General features: G+C 41.2%; 1 protein-coding gene across 2 annotated transcripts in view; it reads left to right on the forward strand.

Annotated features, from left to right (window-relative positions):
- The first annotated feature begins 2,023 nt into the window (after positions 1–2,023).
- Positions 2,024–25,955, forward strand: part of CHRDL1 (chordin like 1) — a 41,787-nt gene continuing 17,855 nt past the window's right edge. The window contains exons 1-4 of one of the 2 annotated variants that reach the window (XM_034435054.3): positions 2,024–2,548; positions 18,392–18,545; positions 22,518–22,630; positions 24,635–24,728. In XM_034435054.3, coding sequence (XP_034290945.1) covers positions 18,440–18,545; positions 22,518–22,630; positions 24,635–24,728 — 313 coding nt within the window. In that variant the 5' untranslated portion in view covers positions 2,024–2,548; positions 18,392–18,439. The remainder of the gene's footprint in view (positions 2,549–18,391; positions 18,546–22,517; positions 22,631–24,634; positions 24,729–25,955) is intronic. The other variant, XM_087877533.1, reaches the window with a different exon arrangement.

A 25,955-nucleotide genomic window follows, 5' to 3' on the forward strand; every position in this document is an offset into this window, starting at 1 on the left:
GTAGGGGCTTGGTTGTGCTCATTTATTCACAGCATGAATAAACGAGATGATACCTCCCGCCTACCAGCCATTTGGAAACCCGCCCTTATTAACAAATGAGTCCCTAACACTAAGAGTGACACCAGACCCACACTTACAAAAACATAGGATGTCACAACCACACATCCACGCAAAAAACAAACCCAAATCCACACCGATGAGGCATGACCACAAACCAGAAGCCAGACCACAGCTGCATCATTAGCCACTTTAAACCCCTCCAATCCATACATGAAGCAAACTGACACCCACCATGAAGATGTGGCATGACCACGAACGCGAAGCCAAACATCAGCAATGCAGCTCACCAGCTCAAATCCCCCTGCAACTCAGACTAAACTGAGCACAACCAAGCCCCTACCTAAACAGAACACACCCCATCCAATCAGAGCACAGCCAATCCCCCATCCAATCAGAGCACAGCCAAGCCCCCAACCAATCAGAACACACCTCCACCCAATCCAAACACAGCCAAGCTCCCACCCAATCAGTTCACACCCCCACTGGCAGTTAAAAGGAAGAAACAGATGTGATCACATGTTGCTCCTAGAAGAACGAAGCCGAAAACATCAGCCTGAAGATGAATAATGAGACTTCGTCGAAACGTCGCCAAGACACTTCCAATTCTACGCGGGAGAAAACCCGAATAATCAAAGACCTACATATATCTATATCTATATCTATATCTATATATCTATATCTATATCTATATCTATATCTCTATAATAAATCTGCTTTTTACTTGTTCATGGTCTCTGTTTCACTTTTTATGAGGTTTGCTGTTTTTTTTTAAATCTCACATAAGTCTAAATGCTAGTGCTAGTCAGAGGTGGGTTTCAGCAGGTTCTGACCAGTTCTGGAGAATTGGTAGTGGAAATTTTGAGTAGTTCAGAGAACCGGTAAATACCACTTCTGACTGGCCCCGCCCCCATCTATTCTTTGCCTCCCGAGTCCCAGCTGATCAGGAAGAAATGGGGATTTTGTAGTAATCTTCCCCTGGAGTGGGGAGGGAATGGAGATTTTGCAGTATCCTTCCCCTACCACGCCCACAGAACTGGTAGTAAAAAAATTTGAATCCCACCACTGGCACTAGTGCTATGAAAGCCAATAGACTTATTGATTCTCCTTGCTAGGGAGAACATTCAACACCTCTTTTTCAAGGTCCCTTCATGCCCTACGATTCTGTTCAATGCCAGAGAGATGGCTTAAAGGAGCATTGGGCAAAACAGAGACAGCCTTCTCCTGCAGATAGAAGGAAGGTGATCTCTGCAGGAAGAGCCTTGATAGTACAGTGGTTTACACACCCTGTTATTAACACAGCTGCCTGCAATTTACTGCTGGTTCGAATCTCTCCAAGGCTCAAGGTTGACTCAGCCTTCCATCCTTTCTAAGGTAGGTAAAATGAGAACCCAGTTTGTGGGGGCAATAAGCTGACTTTGTATAAATATACAAAAGTATGAAGGCTATTGCTTAACGCATTGTAAGCCGCCCTGAGTCTCCGGAGAAGGGCGGCACATAAATCAAATTTAAAAAAAATTAAAAAAAAAATCTTCATAGCAACAGAAGGGGCTGCAAGGAAATGGAGAAAAGGCCTGTCATCCCTCCAATGCAGATCAAACTTAAGAACCAAATGGATGCCAAATAATTACACTTTTATTATTTATTATGGTTACAGTAACAAAAGTCCAATTTTTTTTCCTCTCTCCCTGTATCTTCAGAAAAGGAGAATCGCGTCCAAGATACTTTCTCAACTTAATTTTTTTTTTTTTGTCGAAACTCGATTAATTTTCTCTTACTGTTGCCTTGGTTACCGCTCTTCCCTCAGGCCCTCTAGGTCTAAGTTATTTCTACTGCCCATATGGGCTGTCAGAAGCTTGACCCAAGCAAGGTTTTCACCTGGGGACTTTTGTTAGGACCCTCAGCAAAAAGGTGCCTTGGTGGAACCACGCCCCCTTCCCCTCAGGGAGCGGGGCCTCCGGAGACAGGTGAAACTCGACGGCTTTGGGTGGGCAGGTCGCGGAAGGCAGCGGAGCAGCCCCTCGGGGGCAAGCGTCGCGTGAGAAGGCGCGCACAGCCAGAGGGGCGCGCCGGCAGATCGGCCTTCCCCGGCCTGGGAGGAGCCGGGCCGTCGGAGCGCCTCGGCGGCCGGCGCAGGTGTCCCTCCTCCTCTTCCTCCTCCCTTCTCCCCTCACTCTGGAAACTCCGCCGCGGCTGGGAAGCCGCCGCCCCCGCCCCACCGCCCCCGCGTTTCTTCTTGGGAAGGGGCGGGGGCGCCTCCGCGCCGTTATATCTGTCCCCTGAGGCCGAGGAAGAGGAGGAGGAGGAGGAGTGCGCGGTGGTCCCGGAGGAGCTGCAGCTGTGCCCGAGCGGCCCGTGGCGATAGCGCGCCCGCCTGGCGGAGGAGAGGCGAGAGACAGCCCGAGCCGCTTGGCTCTCCGGGAAGGGCGCGGAGTAAGAGGAGGCGGCGGCTGGTCGGAGAGAGACGCGCCGCTTGGCTTTGCCTAAGCAGGTGAGCGGACGCAGCCTCTGCCTTTCCCTCTTTCGCTTTCCTGCCTTTCCTCTTCTGTCCTTCCTCTCTGCTTTCTTCCTCTCGCCTTCCTTTCTTGTTTCTTCCTCTTTTTCTCTTTTCTTGGTTCTTTTCTCCCTTTCTTTCCTTCCTCCCTCTCTCTCCCCCTCTTTTTCCTCCTTTCCTCTCTCTTTCTCTCCCTTCTTCTGCCCATCCTTCCTTCCTTCTTTCTTTCTCTCTCTCTCCATCCTTCTTTTCTTTTTCTGTTTCCTTCCTCCCTCTGTCCTTTTTTTTTTTTTTCTTACTTCATGATTCAATTCCTCAGCCAGCATGAGGAGGTTAGAGATGAACTGGTGGTGTAGTAGGAAGGTTATGGACTAGGGCAGTGTTTCTCAACCTTGGTAGCTTGAAGATGGGTGGACTTCAATTCCCAGAATCCCCCAGCCAGCAGCGCTGGCTGGGGGATTCTGGGAGTTGAAGTCCACCCATCTTCAAGCTTCCAAGGTTGAGAAACACTGGACTAGGGAGACTTACTTTCCTTCCTTCTTTCCTTCCTTCCTTCCTTCCTTCCTTCCTTCCTTCCTTCTGCCCATTCATCCTTTTTTTCTCTTTCTCTCTCTCTCCCCTTCTCTCTTGTTATAGTTCACCAATGAGCACAACTAAAGTAGCTGAGAAGACTGCAGAAAATTAGTCAAAATTGCTGACTTCCATAAACCCACCCACCCCACTCCCACAGAAGAGAGAGAGTGACTTGTACTGCTTTTAAACCAGGGAGAGGATTGCTGGGGAATCAGTCGTGATTCTAAGGAAGAAATCCAGGCTTTCGAGAGAAAACTTTCACCTTAGATAAATTTTGGATTAAAAATCGTTATTGAATTGGCGGCAGGTCATTTAATTTTGAAAAACTGGATTCATACCCTCTGATGATGAGGAGGTAAAATTAGTTGGGTGGATTCACAGGACTTGGTAAGCCACACATTGAACCACTATTCCCCACTCAGAGCAAAGGGATTGGGGCCAGTTGGTAGTTACTGGAGTTAGTAACCCAGTCTTATTTGTGATCCCAGACTCAGCATGCAATAAATTTGCACATTATGTTCAACCAGAATATGGTTTTTTTGTGTGTGACTTTAATTTAGCTCCTCTCATGAATGAGTACACAATCTCCTGCCTGTTTGTTCTAATTAATATCTAGTGAGTCTCCTTAGGTTCACTTCTGGGTATGTGTGCTTAGGACTGTTTTCAAAAATCAGGCAGTTGATAGTATTTTTTCCAACTAACACATTTTATTAAAAGGCTGCAACCTGACCAAAGCAGATAGCAATAGTACTTGGATTTATATACCGCTTCACAGTGCTTTACAGCCCTCTCTAAGCGGTTTACAGAGTCCGCCTATTGCCCCCAACAATCACCTCGGAAGGATGGAAGGCTGAGTCAACCTTGAACCTGGTGAGGTTCGAATTGCCGAACTGCAGCTGGCAGTCAGCAGAAGTAGCCTGCAGTACTGCACTCTAACCACTGTGCCACCACAGATGCCTTTTAATTAAGTTTGTTAGTCAGAAAAGCTGCTAGCAGACTCCTGATTTTTTGACTGCCAGAGACTACAGGTCTCTGTACAGGTCAACTTATGACAATTCATTTAGCGACCGTTAAAAGTTACAACAGCACCGAAACAAGTGACATGACCAGTTTTCACAGTTATGACCTTTGAAGCATCCCTATGATCATGTGATCAAAATTCAGATGCTTGGTAACTGGTTCATATTTATGATGGTTGCTGTGTGCCAAAGTCGTTTTGTGATCTTCTGAGAAGCAAAGTCAAAGGGGAAGCCAGATTTATTTAACAACTAGGTTACTAATTTATCAACTGCAGTGATTCACTTATTAACTGGCAAGAAAGGTAATAAAATGGGGCAAAACTCACTTAAGAAATGTCTCACTTAACAATAGAAATTTTGGGGTCAATTGTAGTCTTAAATCAAGGACTACCTGTAACACGGAGAAACAGGATGGAAAGTATCAAAATGCAGTCTTGTGCACACCCCAGTGTGAGCAAACTGGACTTCAGGGTAGACACATGTACTAGAATCACCTTTGCTGTCACTAAGGTAATGCACAATTTTATATTCCTTTGGATGAAATTGTTGGTAAACTCATAAATATTGGAATTTACTTTTTAAAAAAAATCTATGTATCTATTCCAAATTTTTCTGAGGGGCAGGGCCAAAATATGCCAGAGATAGAAAAAATCTCTGCCTCCTAGAACAACAGAGACACACAGATGTAGCAAAATCTTTTTTGAGTCCATCCTACACATTATTTTCCCATGATAAATCCTTTCATTTAAAAAATGCAACTTGAGTTTCCCTGGGCTTCGTGCCACATAAAACCGTAGCTTCATTAACCATGATTTGTTGAGTAAGCCAAATGGGTTGGATTGACCTAAAGTGCTAAAAACCCTAATTTAACCAGACCATAGTGGTTGGGTTCACAAACCACATCAGAACAAAAGCAAAGCATATTGTGGTTTAGCACAGTGTGTGAACATTATCTGTGGTTTGCATGTTTTCTTAAAGCAGATCAGGTTTTAGATGGTTCAATTTCAAAGTTTGGCCGAAATATACTGAAGTCATAATAATGTAAGCATATTGCCAATCAATATTTTGCTTATTTTTTCCCCAATCAACCTACTTATATAGAGCTGAGAGCCCTTTTTCATCTTCCTCATGCTTGGTAACTTCTTTCAGTTCTTCCCATCAAACAAACAAAAACTATTACCGTGTTCTTCCTTCTAATCTATTCAGGATGCCATTCCTCCAATCGTTGATGCTTAGATATAAAGAGAAAAGGTTATTTCTGCATTTCATTCCGAACCATAGTCTCCTCTAATATTGTTTTGTATAGTACACAGATAAGCTTTATAATTATAATTATAATTATAATTATAATTATAATTATATAAAAGATTCAGTTTTTGGATTGAAAGCTAATTTAGATTAAAGGTCTGTTTTTTCAGAAAGTTGAATAAATTGGATGGGTAGAGAGCAGCAAAGAGTTGAGGGACTCTGGTAATGTAGGGTTTCATAGTGGAAGGTATTTTGGGGATGAGTGGGCTATGATTCAGTCTTGACTCTAGCAACTGCTAGGACAAGTCCCTGCAGTTTTCTTGGCAACATTTTTCAAAGTGGTTTGCCCTTGCCTTCCCTTTCCTGGGGCTCAGAAAGGAACTGGCCCCAAATCACCCAGCTGGCTTCATGTCTAAGGCAGAACTAGAATTTGGTTGTAGCCTGGTACCTATAACAACCATACCAAGCTAGCATTCATTTCCTTCAAATCAGTCTGGACTCTTGGACTACTTGGACAAGAATCTATATTTTCTTGGCAACATTTTTTGAAATGTTTTTTCCCAGTGTTCTTCCTAGGGTTGGAAGAGAGAGATTAGCTTAAAGTTCCCCAGATACGGTTTCATGCCCAAGGCAGGACTAGAACTCATCCTCTCCCAGTTTTAGTTTGCTGCTTTCATCACTATATCAAATTGCTCTTTGTGGTAAAGGTAGGAGTACTTTTTCTTATTCCTGTAGTGATTCACTTTCTTTGTTTATTTCTGTAGTCAGCTGGAGGTGATCACAAGTGATGTTCTCATGATGTTCCTTGCAGGTTCACAGCATTTATGATGGGCAAAAGTAAAGCATATCACAAATTAGTTTTAATCGGTCTTGGAGCAAAAGGAGAGAGCAATTTGATTTGGCCTAGTCCAAAAGTGCCTAGAATGAGCTGCCAAGTTTAGCAAACTTTGGTGCACAACTAAGGTAAAGCCTTTTTCATGGCAGCTTAGCCTTTGGTCCTGGACACGACCATGATGGTTTTCTTGCAACAGTGTAGAAGTTTTCACATGGTCTTTTTCTGGAGCATCTGCGTCAGGCCTATAACCCAATGTTTCTCTAACCTGGCAACTTTGACGTGTGGGCTTCATCTCCTAAAATTCTAAGGATTCTGGGAGTTAAAATCCACACCTCTTAAAGTTGCTAACTTTGAGTAACATTGCTGTAGCTTTGAGATGTCCTGGCACTCACCACCCTAATACTATATTAACCAGATCCTACTGGTTACTCAATTAAAGATCCAAGTCCAGCTAAAATGAATATTTTGGAGGGGTCTCCAAACTTGACAACTTTAAGACTTATGGACTTCAACTCCCAGGAGATTCTCAGTTATCCAGATTATAGTTGTCACAAAGGTGCTTTTTCAAAAAGCAACTGGACTGCATTTTTTTTCTTTGAGGAAGAATCATAGCTGGCTGGGGAATTCTAGGAATTGAAGTCCACAATCCTAAAGTTGCCAAAATTTGGAGACTCCTGTTCTAAACCTATTCTAAGTTAGAACTTAGAATATTGTGTGAACATTATGCATTCAAGAAATCACAGTTATAAGCTGTGGTTTGGTGTGACTTGTGAAACCGGCAGTGAATCAAAGCCTTTCATCCCCACAGGGGAAGCATCTCTCCTAAATCCTCCCCCCACTCCCATTGCTCAATCTTTGTTAAGAATTGCCAGTCTCACGGGGCTCAGCAGATGGATTGTGTTTGTGTAACCACCAGAGGAAAAAAAGTTGCCAACCACATTCCAGCCAAGCATATTTTACAGACTTAGTCCATGAGACCAGTTTATTTTATTTATTTATTAGATTTTGAAAGGGAGTGATGGGCCCAAACTCACCCAGCTGGCTTTCATGTGGGACTAGAATTCACAGTCTTCTGATGATTGGTGCAATGGGCTTTTGTGCCTAAGATAGGACTAGAACTCACAGTCTCCCAATTTCTAGGGTAGAACCACTGCACCAAAATGACTCTCATGGTCCAGCTTTTGTCAGTTCAGAAAACCTGCTGGAAAACTCTGCTTCTGGAGAGTTTTCAGATCATTAATTAGGCAAAATTTGCTTTGGGGTCAAAAGAAGATGCCAAATCTTAAACAGAGATTTTAGCCCACGGCTTGGATATTGGGTATTGGAGCTGTGGCGGTGCAGTGGTTAGAATCGGGTATTGCAGGCTAATTCTGCCAACTTCCAGGAGTTTGAACCTGACTGGCTGAAGGTTGACTCAGCCTTCCATCCTTCCAAGGTCGGTAAAATGAGGATCCAGATTGTTGGGGGCAAAATGCTGACTTTATAAACCACTTAGAGAGGGCTGTAAAGCACTGTGAAGTGGTATAAGTCTAAGTGCTATTGCTATTTCCTGATGGTGTCCTTTCCCATTACAAGTTTCTGGGTGTGCAACTAATGAGTAGGCTGGCTTGGTCACTCAAAAGCAAGATACTAGTGAAGCGGGCACAGCAGCGCCTGCATTTGCTGCATCACATGAGAAAAGTACATCTTCCTTCCACTGTCCTTACCACTTTCTATAGAGGAACGATGGAGAGCTTCCTGTCATATTGCACTACACTCTGGCTTGGAAGCATGGCTGCTTCAGACAAGAAGGTGGTGCAGAAAGTGGTGAGGATGGCAGAGATGATTATTGGTAGTTTGCTTCCTTCTATCCAGGTCATGGTATATAAGCAACACATCCTTTTCACGACCTGTTTTCCTTAATGCATGTATGCATGTATATATATGTGTGTGTTAAGTATATGTACACTTTAAAGAGCAGGCAATAGAACTTCATTGTTAATGTGTGCCAGTGTGCCCACAGTAAAAAATGACAATAAATGTTATCTATCTATCTAATCAGATCTGACCTGACCTGACTTAACTTTTAGGGGTCAGCCTGTGTCATCAGAATGTGGCTGCTTTCACGGACAGACAACCTGCAGATAACTGCTATACAGGCGATGTGCTCCTTCCCACAAACAAGTGCCTTGAGATTCGAATGTTGTAATTTTGGGAGCAGCAGCAGAGTGTTGGGTGGCCAAGTTGGGATTTTGAATGCTGTACATTCTTCTCAGGCCATTGCTCCTTGTAGCCACAAGCTGCGCATTGCAGACAGGAAGTAGGGTTTTGATTTCTGGGGGATGGGAAACTCTTTTGTACACTTATTTTAATGAAACAAAAGAAAAGATCATTTTTTTCAATCCATCTTCAATTCTTCACTCTATTTACAATGCAGGAATAATAGGAAAGGTTCTTGTTATTTTTGATTGTAAAACTTAGTTCAGCGGTATATTTGTAGAAGGCAGTAAGCATCCCAGAAGACCTCTTAAAGAAGGATCATATAAGCAAATGCTAGAATTCCCCTTGCATTTTTAGTGAAATTTGGGGAAATAAATTGCAGGTAGTCCTCAACTTAGAACCATAATTGAGCCCAAAATTTTGGTTGCTAAGTGAAAATTTGTTAAGTGAATTTTGCCCCATTTTAAACCTTTCTTGCCACAGTTGCTACATGAACCACTGCAGTTACAAGGTTGTTAAGTAAATCTAGTTTCCCCATTAACTTTCCTTGTAAGAAGGTCGCAAAAGGTGATCAAATGACCCAGGGACATTGCAATATGAACCAGTTGCCAAGTGTCTGAATTTTGATCACGTCACCACAGGAATACTGCAATGGTTGTTAGTGTGAAAAACAGTCATAAATCCATTTTTCAGCACCGTTGTAACTTCAAACAGTCACTAAACGAAATGTGGTAAATCAAGGATTACCTGTATAGGAATTGGGAGACTGATAATTGACACCTGCAGGGGTGGAGCTTGGCATGATGACATTGGGTGGGTGGGTGGGGCCTAAAGTCTTGGATGTTTTTTTCTGAATTTAAGAGGCAAAACCACCTTAAGTCTTAAGGATTGCAAAGATAATGCAATACCCCCCCCAAATCAGCAGAATCTGGGGAGATTTGGAATTCTTGGAGGAAAGATTAAGCCCCTCATTGAATAGAGGATCCCTAAATATTTGCCTCATTTCGGTCATCCTCTTTCTGGTTACAAATGAGGCTGGGTTTTTTCCTTCCCTCATTTCGGGTGTGAGAAAGTTGATTGGAATATAGGAAATTATCCATATCCACAAAGAGTATTTAAGTGACTCAAGAAGAGTATTTGGCAAGTATATTTTCTGCCTTCCCTGATCATGCATACATAACCTAGTTTCAGCTCAAATATGACTCAATTCTCCAGAGCTTTTGCAGCCAAATCTAAATAGTGCTTAGCAATAGCATTTAGACATATAACTTCATAGTGCTTTATAGCACACTTTGAGTGGTTTTCAGAGTGAGCATCTTTTTTTTTTTTTTTAATTTGATTTATATGCCACCCTTCTCCGGAGACTCAGGGCGGCTTACAATGCGTTAAGCAATCTTGTCCCCAACAAACTAGGTCCTCATTTTACTAACCTTAGAAGGATGGAAGGCTGAGTCAACCTTGAGCTGGTCAGCATCAAACTCTGGCAGTTGGCAGAATTAGCTTACAGTACTGCATTCTAACCACTGCGCCACCACGGCTCTCATTGGTGTTTGGCTGCAAAGGTTTTATGAACGGAGTTTTCTTTAATCCTTTTGCTTGCAAGAAGATTGTGACTGAAGTGCTTATACAAACCACAGTTTAGAAGATTTTGATCTATACATTAACCTCTTTCTAAATGTGATAAGAAAATTTTCTTTTTAGTGTCCACTTAGATGAACGTTTCTACCAGCCCTAGAAGAAGCATCTGAGCTGGCCTGAAACACACTGACTCTTTCAAGACTTCAAGAATCCTAAAAAGAGATAGCAAGCCGCAGCCTTGGGTTTTCCCCATTTCTGGTCCAGCATCTTCTTTGCTACACCACTTTTGAGTCTTGACCTGAGAAGGAAAGAGTGGCCCAAAGTCCCCCAAGAAGTTTCTGTGGCTGAGAAGGGATTAAATCCTGGGCCCAGCAGTTGTTTCCTATTCCTGATCCAGAAGCTTCCTCGTTATAATACCCTGGCTCTTTAACCGAAAGAGAAGGTGGCCCTAACTCCCCCATGAGCCTTTGTGGCTGTGAAAGAATGAGAAGGTAGGCCGTCCTACTCTTAGTCCATCATCTTCCCCACTGCATCTCACTAGTTCATCTACTCTCCCCATGCTGGCTGTGGAATTCTGGAATTGAAGCCCATGCATCTTAAAGTTGCTGAGATTGAGAAACTGGGTTTATAAAGTCAATGGAGTAAAGTGATAGATAGTGGCATCTATTCACAATCTCTTTCTGTCCTTGTATAAAATCAGTGCAAGCAAGCAGGGAGAAGTGACAGTGGATTGGAGTTACAGGGAACCCCACAGAGTTGCAAGGGTAAAAAAAAATGTCATGGTCTAGAATAGATGTGATGTGGATATCAACCGATTTATTAGTTAATATACAAGATATAAACATTGAAGCAAGCACATGGGCAGATCATAATCCAATTACAATTATATGGAAGGGACAAAAAAAGAGATCAAGATGGACATTAAATCAAACAATATTAAATGAAAAAGAGTTTCAACAATTTATGGAGAAAGGATTGACTTTCTTTTTTAGAGAAAATAAAAAGGAAGATACCTCATTACAAAATGTGTGGGATTCAGCAAAAGCATACATTCGAGGATTGGCAATGACTTATTTGGGAAAAAGGAATAAAAAGAAAAGACAAACTCAAAAAAAAATTGGAAGAGGAGTGTTAGAAATTAGAAATGGAACTACAGAAAGATACACAAAATAAGAGGATTAAAAATCAAACACGAAATTAAAAAACATGAATTGAATCTAATTGAAAAAGAGGATATGGCACTCAAAATAAAAACTTCTAAGCAAATTTTTTTTTTGAAAATGCAAACAAGCCAGGAAGATGGTTGGCATACAAAATGAAAAAGGAGAGAGAGAAAAAGTTAATCAACTAATGGATGAGGAGGGAACTGTATGCTATCGAAACGAAGAAAAGAAGAAAATAGTACAGAATTATTATGAGAAATTCTATAAACAAGAGACAATATCAGAAGAAAGGATAAAACAATACCTAGAAAAATCTGAATTACCCAAAATACTAGAAGATTATAAAAAGGCATTAGAGGAAAGAATAACAATGATGGAACTAACAGAGGGGATTAAAAAACAAAAGAATGGCAAAGCGCCAGGGCCAGATGGATTGCCAGCAGAGCTATATAAAACATTACAAGATGCAATAAGCAACACAATGCTGGAAGTATTTAATGAACTCCTGATAGAAGCGAAGATACCAAACTCGTGGATGGATGCATATATTACTCTTATACCAAAAGAAGATACAGACCTGCAACAAATAAAGAACTATAGACCGATTTCCCTGTTAAATGCGGATTATAAGATATTTGCATCAATAATGGCAGATAGATCAAAGAGATTGTTAAATGAATTTATACACATGGACCAAAATTGTTTCCTATCCAAGAGACAGATTAGAGACAATATGAGAATAATTCTGAATACTTTGGAATATTATGAAGCACATCCAGAAAAACAAATGGCGTTGATGTTTCTTGATGCACAGAAGGCATTTGACAACGTGAATTGGCAATTTATGGTAAAACAAATACAAACTATGGATTTTGGGGGGAGATTTATTTATTTATTATTTATTTTTTAAATTTTTATACCGCCCCCTCTCCCGAAGGACTCGGGGCGGTGAACAGCCAAAATTAAAAAACATACAATATAAACATTAAAATACTATAAAACAAAATTAAATTTATCTTTGGCTTCCCCCAATTTAAAACCCCTTACCCATAAAATTCACCAATTAAAATTTTTTAACCCAGCCCGGCTTGCTGAAATAAAAAAGTCTTCAGAGCCCGGCGGAAGGTACGGAGGTCCGGGATCAGTCGTATCCCTGGGGGCAGCTCATTCCAGAGGGCGGGTGCCCCCACAGAGAAGGCTCTTCCCCGGGGGGTCGCCAGCCGACATTGCCTGACTGATGGCACCCTGAGGAGGCCCTCTCTGTGGGAGCGTATTGGCCAGTGGGAGGTTATCGGTGGCAGAAGGTGGTCTCGTAAATAACCGGGCCCTAAGCCATGGAGCGCTTTGAAGATGAGAACCAATATCTTGAAACGCACCCGGAAGACCACTGGAAGCCAATGCAGCTCGCGCAGGAGAGGTGTCACATGGGAGCGCCATGTCGCCCCCATAAGTACCCATGTGGCTGCATTCTGCACCAGTTGGAGCCTCCGAGTGCTCCTCAAGGGGAGCCCCATGTAGAGAGCGTTGCAGTAATCCAGGCGGGAAGTAACAAGGGCATGAGTGACCGTGCAAAAGGAGTCCCGATCCAGAAAGGGGCGCAACTGGCATATCAGGCGAACCTGATAGAAAGCCCCCCTGGCCACGGCCGTCATATGCTCTTCTAAACACAGCCGTACATCCAGGAGGACACCCAAGTTACACGCCCTCTCCGTGGGGGCCAATGTCTCACCCCCAATAGTCAGCGATGGCACCAGCTGACTATATCGGGATGCAGGCAACCACAGTCACTCAGTCTTGGAGGGGTTGAGTCGGAGCCTGTTCCTCCCCATCCAGACCCGCACGGCCTCCAGGCACCGGGACATCACTTCAAGGGCATCGTTGGGGTGGTCTGGGGTGGAGATGTACAGCTGAGTGTCATCAGCGTACAGATGGCACTGCACCCCAAAACCATGGATAATCTCGCCCAGCGGCTTCACATAAATGTTGAACAGGAGAGGCGAGAGCACCGACCCTTGTGGCACCCCACAAACCAGGTGCCTTGAGGTCAACCTCTGCCCCCCAGCCAACATGGACTGCGACCGGTCGGAGAGATAGGAGGAGAACCACCATAAAACAGTGCCTCCCACTCCCAACCCCTCCAGCCAGCGCAGCATGATACCATGGTCGATGGTATCAAAAGCCGCTGAGAGGTCTAATAGGACCAGAACAGAGGAGCAACCCCTGTCCCGAGCCCTCCAGAGATCATCAACCAATGCGACCAATGCCGTTTCCGTGCTGTACCCGGGCCTGAAGCCGGACTGGAACGGATCCAGATAGACGGTTTCATCCAGGTACTGCGGAAGCTGTCGCGCCACCACACTCTCAACAACCTTCACCAGAAAGCGAAGGTTGGAAACTGGACGATAGTTTGCCAAAACAGCTGGGTCCAGAGAGAGCTTCTTGAGGAGGGGCCTCACCACCGCCTCTTTCAAGGTGGGAGGCAAGAAACCCTCACTCAAGGAAGCGTTTATAATTCTCTGGAGCCAGCTTCGTGTAACCTCCCGGGTAGCCAGCACCAACCAGGAGGGACACGGGTCCAATAAACATGTGGTTGCGTTCAACCTCCCCAGCATCCTGTCCACATCCTCGGGAGTCACAGGGTCAAACTCATCCCAGATAACATTCTCAAGACACAGCTCGGACAACCCGCCTGTACCCACCCAGTCAGAGTCCAAGCCTTCCCGAATTTGAGCAACTTTATCGTGCAGATAATGCACAAAATCCTCAGCACGACCTTGCAAGGGGTCTTCCCACGCTCCCAGATGGAGAAGGGAGCGGGTCACCCTAAACAAGGCAGCTGGGCGAATATCTGCCAACATGATAAGAGCGGAAAAGTAGTTACCCTTCGCCGCTTTTATCGCCACTAAGTAGGTCTTGATATAAGACCTCACTAGTGTACGGTCAGACTCGGAACGACTAGCCCTCCAACTACTCTCTAGGCGTCATTTAATCATATAAATATGATTAAAACAATTTATTATAAGCAATCAGCAAAAGTGATGGTAAATGGAGATTTAGAGAAGGTTAATATTATGAAAGGCACAAGACAGGGTTGTCCTCTATCGCCATTATTATTTGTGTTGACATTAGAGGTATTAAATAGAAATATAAGACAAAATGAAGAGATAAAAGGTATTAGAATTTAAAAAAGAAGAATATAAACTACAGGCATTTGCAGATGATTTAGTCTTTATTTTAGAGGAGCCGCAAGCTGTTGGGCCAAAATTAACAGAACAAATAGAAGACTGTGGAGAAGTGGGTTGAAAATCAATTGTTTTTATTGTATTTTATTTCAAACAATACAAATAAAAATAGGAAAAAATATTTTGAAAATCTTAATAAAATAATAATGAAATTTATATGACAAGGAAAAAAAGCAAGAATTAATATAAAAATGTTACAAGATGCAAGACTCAGAGGAAGGTTTGGACTACCAAATTGGGAATTATACTATCAGGCAGCAACATTATCATGGATGAAAGAATGGATTGAATTAAGAAACACAAAGTTATTGACATTGGAGGGTCATGATCTGCAACTGGGTTGGCGTGCTTTTTTTATGGTATGGGAAGAATAAGATTTTCAAAGACATTTTGTAAAAAATGCTTTATTATCAGTATGGGAGAAAGTTAGAGAAAAACATCATTTAAAAATACCAATATGGCTTTCAACAATGGAAGCATTAATGCATCCAAATATTATTAACATGGGAAATATTATTAGATATAAATATATTTTATCAGAAAAGGGGGAATTGAAAACAAAACAAGAATTAGAAGAACAAGGGATTCATATGGATTGGTAGTCACAATTGCAAATACAATTGAGATATGAAAAAGATGCAAAGTTATATGGTTTTTACTTGGAAATGACAGAATTGGATGAGATATTCACAGGAACAGATGACATTTAAAAACTGTATAGTTACTTTCTATTTAATTAGAAGAAGAACAAGTAAAAGAAACAATGATAGCATGGGCAAAAAACTGGATACACAATAGAGAGATAAATAGTAGCAACTATGAAAAGAAACTATAAGTTAACAATGGCAACAGCATACAAAGAGAATTTGTATAAAATGTTTTGTAGATGGCATATGTCACCGGAAAGATTGGCAAAAATGTTTAAAGATAGATCAACTAAGTGTTGGAAATGTCACCAGACACTGGTATCGTATTACCATATGTGGTGGACATGTGCAAAAGCAAATAATTATTGGGCAAAAATTCAGATTTGGTTAGAGAAAATATATTGCAACATATTGACTTAAAACCGGAGCTGTTTCTGTTGGGTATTTTACCTGAGAAAATTAGTAAAGAAAATGTATATTTGATTATTCATGTAATAACTGCAGCAAGAATTGTATTTGCATAAATTTGGAAAGCGGAAAAAATCCCTACAGAGGGAGAGGTAATTAAGAAAATATTAGCATGTGCAGAAATGAATAGATTAACATTAGCATTAACATTAGCAATTAAAGGGAAGGAAGAATTGGAATATTACAACATACAGCAATTTTATTATTGGATAGAAAATGAATATGGACAAAAAGCATGTAAAATTAAATAAATCCGGAAGAAAAATGTCTTAATAGGAGATATATTAAATTGAAATGTAAAAGCAAAGAAATATATATATATTATGATGACACAAAAATTTGTACCCAGATGACACACTGAATGATAAATGATGTAATGTTTGTTTTAAAAAATAAAAACTTTTTATAAAAAAAAAAGTTGCAAGGGTACGGAAAATGGTTGTCCTAAATGTGCTTTTACAAAAGGCAACTGGACTTCCTTGGTTTTTTCCTTGAAAGCATTTCACTTCTCATCCAAGAAGCTTCTTCAGTTCTTCTTCAGAATTAAGAAGCTTCTTGGATGAGAAGTGAAATGGGAAGTCTTTGTTCAAGTCACTTCAAAGTCTGGAGCTTTCCCCATTACGCCCTTCTGGTTTTGCTGTTCTCTCTAGTCCTTTCAATCCCATTTTTAAAGCAGATGCATAGCCTGGATTTTAGTGGATCTCAAAGGAAAGAGAATACGAATCAAAAAGAGCAAAATAGTTACAACAACAGACTCCGAAATTAAAAAATATGTTTCCCCAGGAAGGGCAAGGGAGAGAATGCATGTTGCCTATTAAAAATTAATTATGGCTCTTTATTGAAAAATAGAAACGTCAAATTAAAAAAAGATGTGCAGTCCCAGCTGTGTGTCCTGGAAATGTGGGTTCTCACAACATTTTTGACCTTAGGCTACCCTTCCTTTTGAGCCATTGGAATGAAAAGATGCCTCTGATATTCCAAAACAAAGCAGATGCTGCTGCATTGCTCTTTAAAAATAGATTTGCTCAAATAATTAGCTTTCAACTTGTGGGATAGTCGGAACTTTTTTTAAAATACATTTTAGGCATTTTTTACCTTTTAAAAGCATTTTTTTTACACCTATTTAAAAAATGCTTTTAAAAGTAAAAAAAAAGCCTCTGACGATCACACGCCACAGCTGGGCGTAGGGGGTCGGGGGGGGGGCAGGGATTTTTGCTACTGGTTCTCCGAACCACCCGACGCCATCACTACCAGATCGGGCAATAGTAACAAATTTTACATTTCACCACTGCACACACTCCCTGCGCGCTGTTCTACTTACCCCATGCCTCTTTTGGCGTGCATTTGGTGCGTGGTGGGCACTGCGCATGTGCGCACGCAGCCCGCATTTGGCACGCAGCATGTATGCGCAGCCAGCGAACCGGTAATAAACCAGTTCAGATTTTACCACTGCATCCTCTGGAATTGACCCAATCAGCTAAGCCCATCTCCTAAATTGTGATTAATTGCCCTTATTCACCAAACAAAATAAAAAAAATACTTCTTATAGTCAAGGACATTTGTATGAAATTTGGGGAGTTGAAGTCCACATATCTTAATATGGCCAAATTTGAAAAACACTGAGATGGCAGATGCTTGGCTAGATCCATGGAGACCATCTGACAATCCCCTGCTCTCCATGGGTCCAGTTGAAGATGCTTATTATTATTAAATTATTACTACTAAATTGCTAAAGTTGAATTAAGATTCAGCCACCAGTTTACCCAGTCGGTTGAGTACAAGGAATTGGGAATACTGTCTCGTTCTTTGATTCAGCCAGCCACATAGTCATAAAAAGAAATGCATAATTTTCAGAACAGTATAATGCCAAACCAGATTATTATTTGGGTGGAAGCCTGACAGATCTGGTACTGTAGCCAACAAATATGTCAGCTTCATTTTCTTTGATTTTATGAAAATGACCTCTTCTTTTCTTCAGGAAAGAGTGTAGAGAAAAGCAACAAAGATCATTAGGAGGCTGGGGGCTAAAACATATGAAGAACAGTTGCAAGAATTGGATATGTCTAGTCTAGTGAAAAGGACTAGGGGTGACATGATAGTAATCTTCCAATATTTGAGGCTGCCACAAAGAAGAAGGGGGTCAACTTATTTTTCAAAGCACCAGAGGGCAAGACAAGAAACAATGGATGGAAACTTATCAAGGAGAGAAGCAACCTAGAACTAAGGAGAAACTTCCTAACAGTAAGAACAACTAACCAGTGGAATAGCTTGCCTTCGGAAGTTGTGCTCCATCACTGGAAGCTTTCAAGAAGAGACTGGACAACCATTCGTCTGAAGTGGTCTAGGATTTCCTGCCTGAGCAAGGGGTTGGACTAGGAGACATCCGAGGTCCGTTCTGACTCTTGTTCTGGTGATGCAGATTTCTTCAGGCAGGCATATTGTGGCTTCATCGTCCATATACCCAGCTTTCAAACAATTTGGATGCATTTCCCCAAATACATGCTTTTTCTACAGATTTCTTTTCCTTTTTAACAAATGGTTATTTCCAAACTACATTAGAAATACTGTAGAGAGAACTGAAGATTTCCAGTGCCAATGTCCCTAGGTGGGGGTGGGTGGGTGGAGGGCAGCATTAAGTGCAAGCATGTTCATGATGTATTCCAAAACATGCTGCAGCATATAAAAACTCTCAAAGCAGACATATCAACCTGGCAAAATGCCACTTTCAGAACTTTGCACCAGAACAAAGACCAGTTCTGGTCTCATTTGCCCAGTTGCACTCATTTCTCACCTGAACCTAATTCTCTTGCAAGAATTCACTGTGAAGAACAGGGTCCATTCTAAATAAGACTATATTTTTTCTCCTAGAACCGCACCACTTTTTTACATCACAGATCTTCTATTTCCCTTTCCTTGATGGTCGGCATGAAGAAAATGTGGAATCTGGAACACATCCACTTGATTTGTGCCTGTTTGCTTTGCCTCATTTTCACGGAGGAAAGTAAAACAGAACCAGGAAAATGTAAGTATGCTTTTGGCGGTACGTCGGAAGCTGTAATTAACTCTTGGCTGCAGGAAAGCATCCAGAAATAAGCCTTTGGGGCCTACATGCATGCATGTGATTTGTGAGCTAATTGGAGAACAGTGATAATCCACAGGAGCAGTTCTTCTGATGATCATTAATTAAATGAATTTTACTTAAGCGACATGGCTCATGATTGTGGAAGTGCTGCTTTCTTCAAACTAACATTAAAGGATTATTTGCACGCTTTTGCATACCTTACCCCCCCGCCCCCCGCAAAAGCCTAACAAAGAATAATAGCAACAGATTTGGTTCTGGATATCCAATGCTGTCCCCAACCCAAAAGTAGCCGAGACTTGTCACCACCAACATGTTTGGTCTCCATCCAACCACAGCAATGTGAGATGGAATATTTTCTCCAAACAAATGTTCTCAAATGAAATGGAAAAATGTTCTGAATTTCATTTTTTTTTCTCCCGTTGCAAAATATTCCACTGTTAGGTCTTTTTTTTTCCATGGAAAATCTTCTCTTTTGCAAATTCCCCCCCCCCAAAACTCTGTATTAATTAAAATAATTAATAACATAACGAATGGAGACCGTTTAGGTCAAAGTGAGCTGCTGGAATAAATGCAAAATCAGTCTTGTTTACAATCTGTCAAGGTGATTTTTTTTTAACGATTGCTTTCCAGATGTCAACTCAAGTTGGGTTCACTCAACAGGCTTAAATCAATTACAAACCTGGGCTTGGCATTCAGATAATATAGCTAATTTTTGGTTTACTGTAGTACAAACCCAGGTGATTTCATTAGCTAATATTTTAATGATGGCTGAATGTCAAGTACCAATAAAGAGTGTGTGAAATACAGATAGTTCTCAACTTACAACAGTTCGTTTAGTGACCATTTGAAGTTACAATGGCACTGAAAAAATGGACTTATGACTATTTTTCACTCTTGCGACTGTTGTCTATGGTCACATGATTTACATTTGGACCCTTGACAACTGGCTCATATTTATGACGGTTGTAGTGTCCCGGGGTCATGTGATCCCCTTTTGTGACCTTCTGACAAGCAAAATCAATGGGGAAACCAGATCCACTTAACAACCGTGTTACTAATTTAACAACTGCAGTGATTCACTTAACAAATGTGGTAAGAAAAGTCATAAAATGGAGAAAAACTCACTTAACAAATTTAACAACATACATTTTGGGCTCAGTTGTGGTCTTAAGTTTAGGACCATCTGTACTGAAAAGACTGCCACACTTGAAAGATTTTCAGATATATCATGCAATCCTATAATAGGAAGGGCAAGTTGATATCTTCCAGAGATTTTGGAGTCTATTCCCACATGGATCCAGGCAATAGAGATCCAGATTTTCTTTCTACTTTTATTTCACATCCAAAGTTCTCTCTCTTTTGATCGAAGAGGATTCATGTTGAACCCAGAGAAAAAATTACATAGAAAGTTGAATGAAAAGATGGAGGAAGGAGACCATTGGGCAAGGAATAATATTAAAAGAGGATATGGCTGAAGGATCTGACCTCCCTTATACTACCTGGAGGACCCTGAATAGGTTGAGGGTTGGAGTGCTTTTTTGAAAGTTGGAGTGCCTAAGTGTAAAACCAATATGCTCAAGTGGAGGCTGTTAACAGAATAACAGAGTTGGAAGGGACCTTGGAGGTCTTCTAGTCCAACCCCCTGCTCAGGCAAGAAGCCCTATACCATTTCAGACAAACTATATGAATGTGGAGAGATCCAGAGCCTAGCGCATATGCTGATGTGTCAGCTACTACCAGAAACATGTCCCAGTAATGATTTATGTTTGACAAAGCCAAGAAGGTTTAAAGGTCTGGCAGTTTAAAGCTTGATCTAGATGGAAGAGGAGGGAGGAGGAAGGAAGAAGGAAGAAAGAAAGAAGAAAGAAGAAGAATATGGACTGCTCTGCATAGTCAGTTAAGAACTACACGTATCCAGGTTTCATTCCATGTTTTAAATCCTTGGCAAAATGTCAGATTGTCTGCTTTGGTTAGTCCTGTGACCACCAAACTAAAGCTGGCTGAATTAAAGAGTAAATATAAAATGAAAAGTTTAGAGTTGAGTGAAAAGTCATGACATCATCGAAGACAGAAATGCAGAGAAAATAGTTTGCAAATCTACTACTGTAGTTCTTGAAAGATAATTTTCATCGGTGGAATAAGAATTGGAAGACCAAAAAACGCAGAGAGATTTTTCAGCAGGGCAGCAATATTTATCATGGGAGTAGCTTTCACTTCCCATTTTTCACAAATCCTGTGTTTCACCCTATGTTTTGTAACCAAATTCAAGAACAGAATTAAAATTATTTTCGATCTTTATCCCAACAACTCTAACAAGCCAAAGGGGAAAAGATGGACATAGTCCAAATAAGCTTATTTATTCGGCTGAGGTGTGCAGATAGCTGTGCTCCAAGCAGGGCCAATGGACTCTGAGTGGCATTTCCAGTTCATTGCTTTCCTGGTATGAACATTTTGTTCAGTCTGCACTCACCCAAAATGAAAGCTGATTTTTTTTTTTTACATGAGCCGCCAAACTTCCTTTGGATCTTTCTTTCTTCTTGAAGCAGGATGGAAAGTTGATTGAGGTGACCACATTTGAAGGGCCCATCTCAGCAACGTTCTTGTTATGAATTTCCTCAGTTGAGAAGTCCATGATGGGTGCATAGGTTGACAGTTAAATGTTTAATTTGCAATGGTTCTTCTGGTGTTATATAAATTCTCATTTACTCATTGTAAAACCAGCTTGTTTTCACAGAAACAAGTTCCAGGGCAAACAAAGGGTTGCATTCATACTTAACCAGGTCAGTTAAAGGCCTAATGTCTGCTTCAGCATAACATGTGAACTAGGCTAGTATTAACACTGCTTAAGTTTTTTTTTAAAAGTAGAACTCAGCTTCTTGGTTATTTTACCCGTCCATTTATTGTGCAAACCCAAAAAAGGAGTTAAATCATGCTCCAGTTTGAATGAGTTGGGTGCTTTCAAATAGCCTGAAAAATACAGATTTGTTTTGGAAACTGAAAGCTGGTTTAAGAATCATCTAGAGGACCCATCAGATTCAGAAAGCTGATCACTTTCAGTCAAACTGAGATTAAAGCTCTGAGAGCAAGCCAAGATGCGAAGCAAGGAGCTATGTTTCCAACTGTCATGAGTGACCTCAATACCAACAGGATTTAGGGGCGTTCGGCTTAACACTTGTCAAAAGAGAATTAACTCTATAAAATTCAGTGAATCGGGATTCACTAAATTTTTAACATACAAGTTGCTAGAAGAGGAGCTTATGTCGGGCAGGATTTTGCAAATCTCATAATCAAGCTAACAAATCAATCAGTGGTGCCCATTCAGAGAAATCTGGTAAGGAGATACAGAGTTGAATGTCTCATGAAACAGGCAAACATACATCCCAGCATGATTAAACATATAATAATAACAGTCCCATCTATGTTAACTACAATAATGATGTACATCTTTTCTACAGAAATTAAATACAGGTAGTCCTCAACTTATGGCCACAATTGAGCCGAAACTTTATGTTGCTAAATGAAACAGTTGTTAAGTGAGTTTTGTCCCATTATACGACCTTTCTTGTCACAGTTCTTAAGTGAATCACTATAGTTGTTAAACTAGTAACACAGTTGTTAAGTGAATCTGGCTTCCCCATTGACTTTGCTTGTCAGAGAGTCACAAAAGGTGATCGCATGACCTTGGGACATATGAACCAGTTGCCAAATGTTTGAATTTTGATCATGTTCACAGGACCATGGGGATGCTGCGACAGTTATAAGTGTGAAAAACATTCATAAGTCACTTTTTTCAACGCCATTGTAACTTTGAACAGTCACTAAACAAACTGTTGTAAGTCGAGGACTACCTGTACTCTCATTGCTCTTGGTCACCAGTTCACAGTTTCTCTCTCTCTCTTTTCTTTTTTGCAGATTCAGAAACCTACTGCATGTTTCAGGATAAGAAGTATCAAGTAGGAGAAAGATGGAATCCTTACCTTGAACCCTATGGAATTGTTCCCTGCCTTGAGTGTCTCTGCACAGAGGTAATGTGATTGGATGTAGTGAAGAGGTGGATTTCCAGGAGGGAGGGGTGTCCATTCCAGAGGAGGAAGAGGCAACTCAACCCAGAGATCATGTGTATGTGAGCGAGAGAGAGAGGACAGCCTTTCCCTATTAGTTCCCAGAGTATATTGTAGAGGTAGCAAGTAGAGTCCTCAGTCTGGGAAGATTTGGCCTATAGGTATGAAACAGTAAAGATCTCCACTTGGAAGGATGGTTCCTGATTTTGAGCCTAACACAGGCTGACTGTGGAATTCTGGGAACTGATGTCCATACATGATATCTGAGGGATTCTGGGAGCTGAAGTTCACACATGGTGGCTGAGAGTTTCTGGGACCTGAAGTCCACAAATATTATGATGGAATGTAGTGAGGAGATGGATTTCCAAGAGGGAGGAAGTCCATTCCAGAGGAATAAGAGGCAACTCAGCCCAGAGATCCTATGTGTGAGAAAGAGGATGAAGACAGACCCTCCATAATAGATCACAGAGTATATTGTAGATGCAGAAAGAAGAATCTTCAGTGTGGCACGATTTTGTCTATAGGTGTGAAACAATAGAAAACGCAATTTATGTCTTTCTTGGTCTTGGGCCTGACAGGTAAATTTATTACTCACCTGGTGCCAGGGGTGAAATGCTCCCGGTTCAGACCGGATCGGCAGATCCGGTGGTGATGGCGGCGGGTGGTTCGGAGAACCAATAGCAAAAGTCCCTGCGCGCCCCCCAATGCCCAGCTGTGCCACACGATCATCAGAGGCTTTTTTTTTTAATTTTAAAAGCATTTTTTCTACAACCTCTTCTGACAAAAAAAAACTTTTAAAAGTTTTTTTAAAAAAGCCTCTGATGATGGCGCGGCTCAGCTGGGATCATCAGAGGCTTTTCAAAGCATTTTTTTCTGCAACCTCTTGGCCAAAGAGTTGGTTAAAAAAATGTTTTGAAAAGTCTCTGACGATCCCAGCTGAGTTGCCTGATCACAAGAGAGGCTTTTCACAGCATTAGAAAAAATGCTATGGAAAGTTTAAAAAAAAAAAAAAAAAAGTTGGCCATGCCCACCCAGTCACATTACCCCCACCACCACCAAGCCACGCCCACAGAACCAGTAGTAACAAATTTTACATTTCACCCCTGCCTGATGCCCATACATCAAAGCCTCCACCCCATCTCTCCTTTTCCCGTCCTATAAAAACTTGCACTCAACAAAGTCTCTTGAACTTGCCCATTCTAATGCCATTTCAGCATTTTTGTACTGTACAAAATCTCCTGGAAGGTCCCCCTTCCTGCTGAAGACTGTAAGGTTAGATGGCTGAAATCTGACATTGTTTCGGGCATGGTAGGTTGCTTCACCCCACAAGCTAGTTGGATGAGTGCAGTTCAAATCAAGAGGTTTTTCATGAAGGGACAGCTAAGGTTTTGTTCCAATCTGTATGAGTTTCACCTCCATTCATTCATTGCACCATTCCTTTCCATTGCAGAGTCCTCGACTTACAACCATTCGTTTAGTGACCTTTCAATGTTAACAACAGCACTGAAAAAAATGATTTATGACTGTTTTTCACACAACCATTGCAGCATCCTCATGACACATGATCAAAATTTGGATGCTTGGCAACTTGTTCATATTTATGATGGTTACAGCATCCTGGAGTCATGTGATCACCTTTTGCAAATTCTGACATGTCAATGGGGAATCCACTTTTACTTAACATTCATGTTACTACAACTGCAGTGATTCACTTCACAAGGTCATAAGTCGAGGACCATCTGTATTTAACTGCAGTGATCAGAGAGATAGCAATTTTAACATTAATGATCCAGCCTATCAAAGCCAATCAAAGTCAATGTCCACTGAGCAAGGGTCTTCAGAAGTAGAAACTTTGGCACTGGAGGTGCAATTCTTTGCTCTGAAGCCTCGTCGATGCACAACTAAACAGCCACTTTGCATTCTAAATGTATTTATGGAAGGTCTGTTTCTCTACTTTGATTTATTCAGAGGGTGAACGTGATGTGTATGAAAGTCAAGTGTGCAACCTTGCGGTGTTCCACCCCAATATATGAACCCTCAAAATGCTGTCCAAAGTGTCCAGGTAATTTGCATCTCTAGTGCAACAAAGCAGTTTAGAATATTTGCTGCTGAAAATGCCAGAAGGGAACCAACTGACCATTGCCCTGTCCAATAATAACAAAAGGAAGCTGTCACGCAGCAAAACTCTATTATTACCCAGTCCATTTGTGATGAGCAGAGAATATGGTCTCTTTTTTCCCCCCATAGAATTTCTATGGGTTCTACATTTTCATCACAGAGCATTCGGTGGGTGGTGTCCCCTTCATTTAAGACAAAACATTTTTGCCTTCTCTTCCTTTTTGGTATGTGATAATCCTGTTTTCTGTGGTTCTTAATATCTGGCCAGCTGTTGCAGTACAGATAGTTCTCGACTTACGACCAGCATTGAGGCCAAAATTTCTATTACTAAGCAAGACAGTTGTTAAATGAGTTGTGTCCCACTTTAGGACTTTTCGTGCCACAGTTGTTAAGTCAATCACTGTGGTTGTTAAATTAATAACATGGTTGTTAAGTGAATCTGGATTCCCTATTGATTTCACTCAACAGAAGATTGCAAGAGGGGATCATGTGACCATCATAAATATCAGTCAGTTGCCAAGCGCCTGAATTTTGATTACGTGACCATGGAGATGCTATAACGGTTGCATGTGTGAAAAACAGCTATAAGTCACTTTTTCAAGTGCTATTATAACTTTGAATGGTCATTAAATGAACTGTTGTAAGTCAAGAACTACCTGTATACTGAAAGCCCATCTTCTCCCCAGATAAACAAACAATGGTTGTTTCTCTGCAAGAGGTAGCCAACAGCATTGTCAACCACATTTGTTGCAACCCAACATTGTTTTGTAACAAGGCAAGGTCAGCCAGAAAAATAAGAGAGCCAGTAAGCATTTATGACTGTACAAATGGGTGTGTACAGGTATATTTATTATATTTCAAGAGATCATGTTATAACAGAGATTAAGCAAGATATTTTGGAAGGGGTGAGAAAAATCTTCCTAAATTTTTTTGCTGCAGTCGTGGCTGAAAAAAAACGGGGGAAGAGACGGGTAACCCCTACGGCAGAGGATCACTAGTATTGTTAGTACAGAGTGTATCTAAGGCAGTAGATGGTGTACTGTCACATGATCTATCTATATTTGTAAAATTATACTCCCCTTCTATGTGTATTTTAATTTGGTCTTTGACCGCAATAAAAACTTACTTTACTTACTACTTCCTACATGCTTAACATCTGGTGGCTTGAAGC

The sequence above is a fragment of the Pantherophis guttatus genome, chromosome 12 (genome assembly GCF_059756535.1).
Source record: "Pantherophis guttatus breed Tessera chromosome 12, ASM5975653v1, whole genome shotgun sequence".
In the NCBI taxonomy this organism is placed as follows: Eukaryota; Metazoa; Chordata; class Lepidosauria; order Squamata; family Colubridae; genus Pantherophis; species Pantherophis guttatus.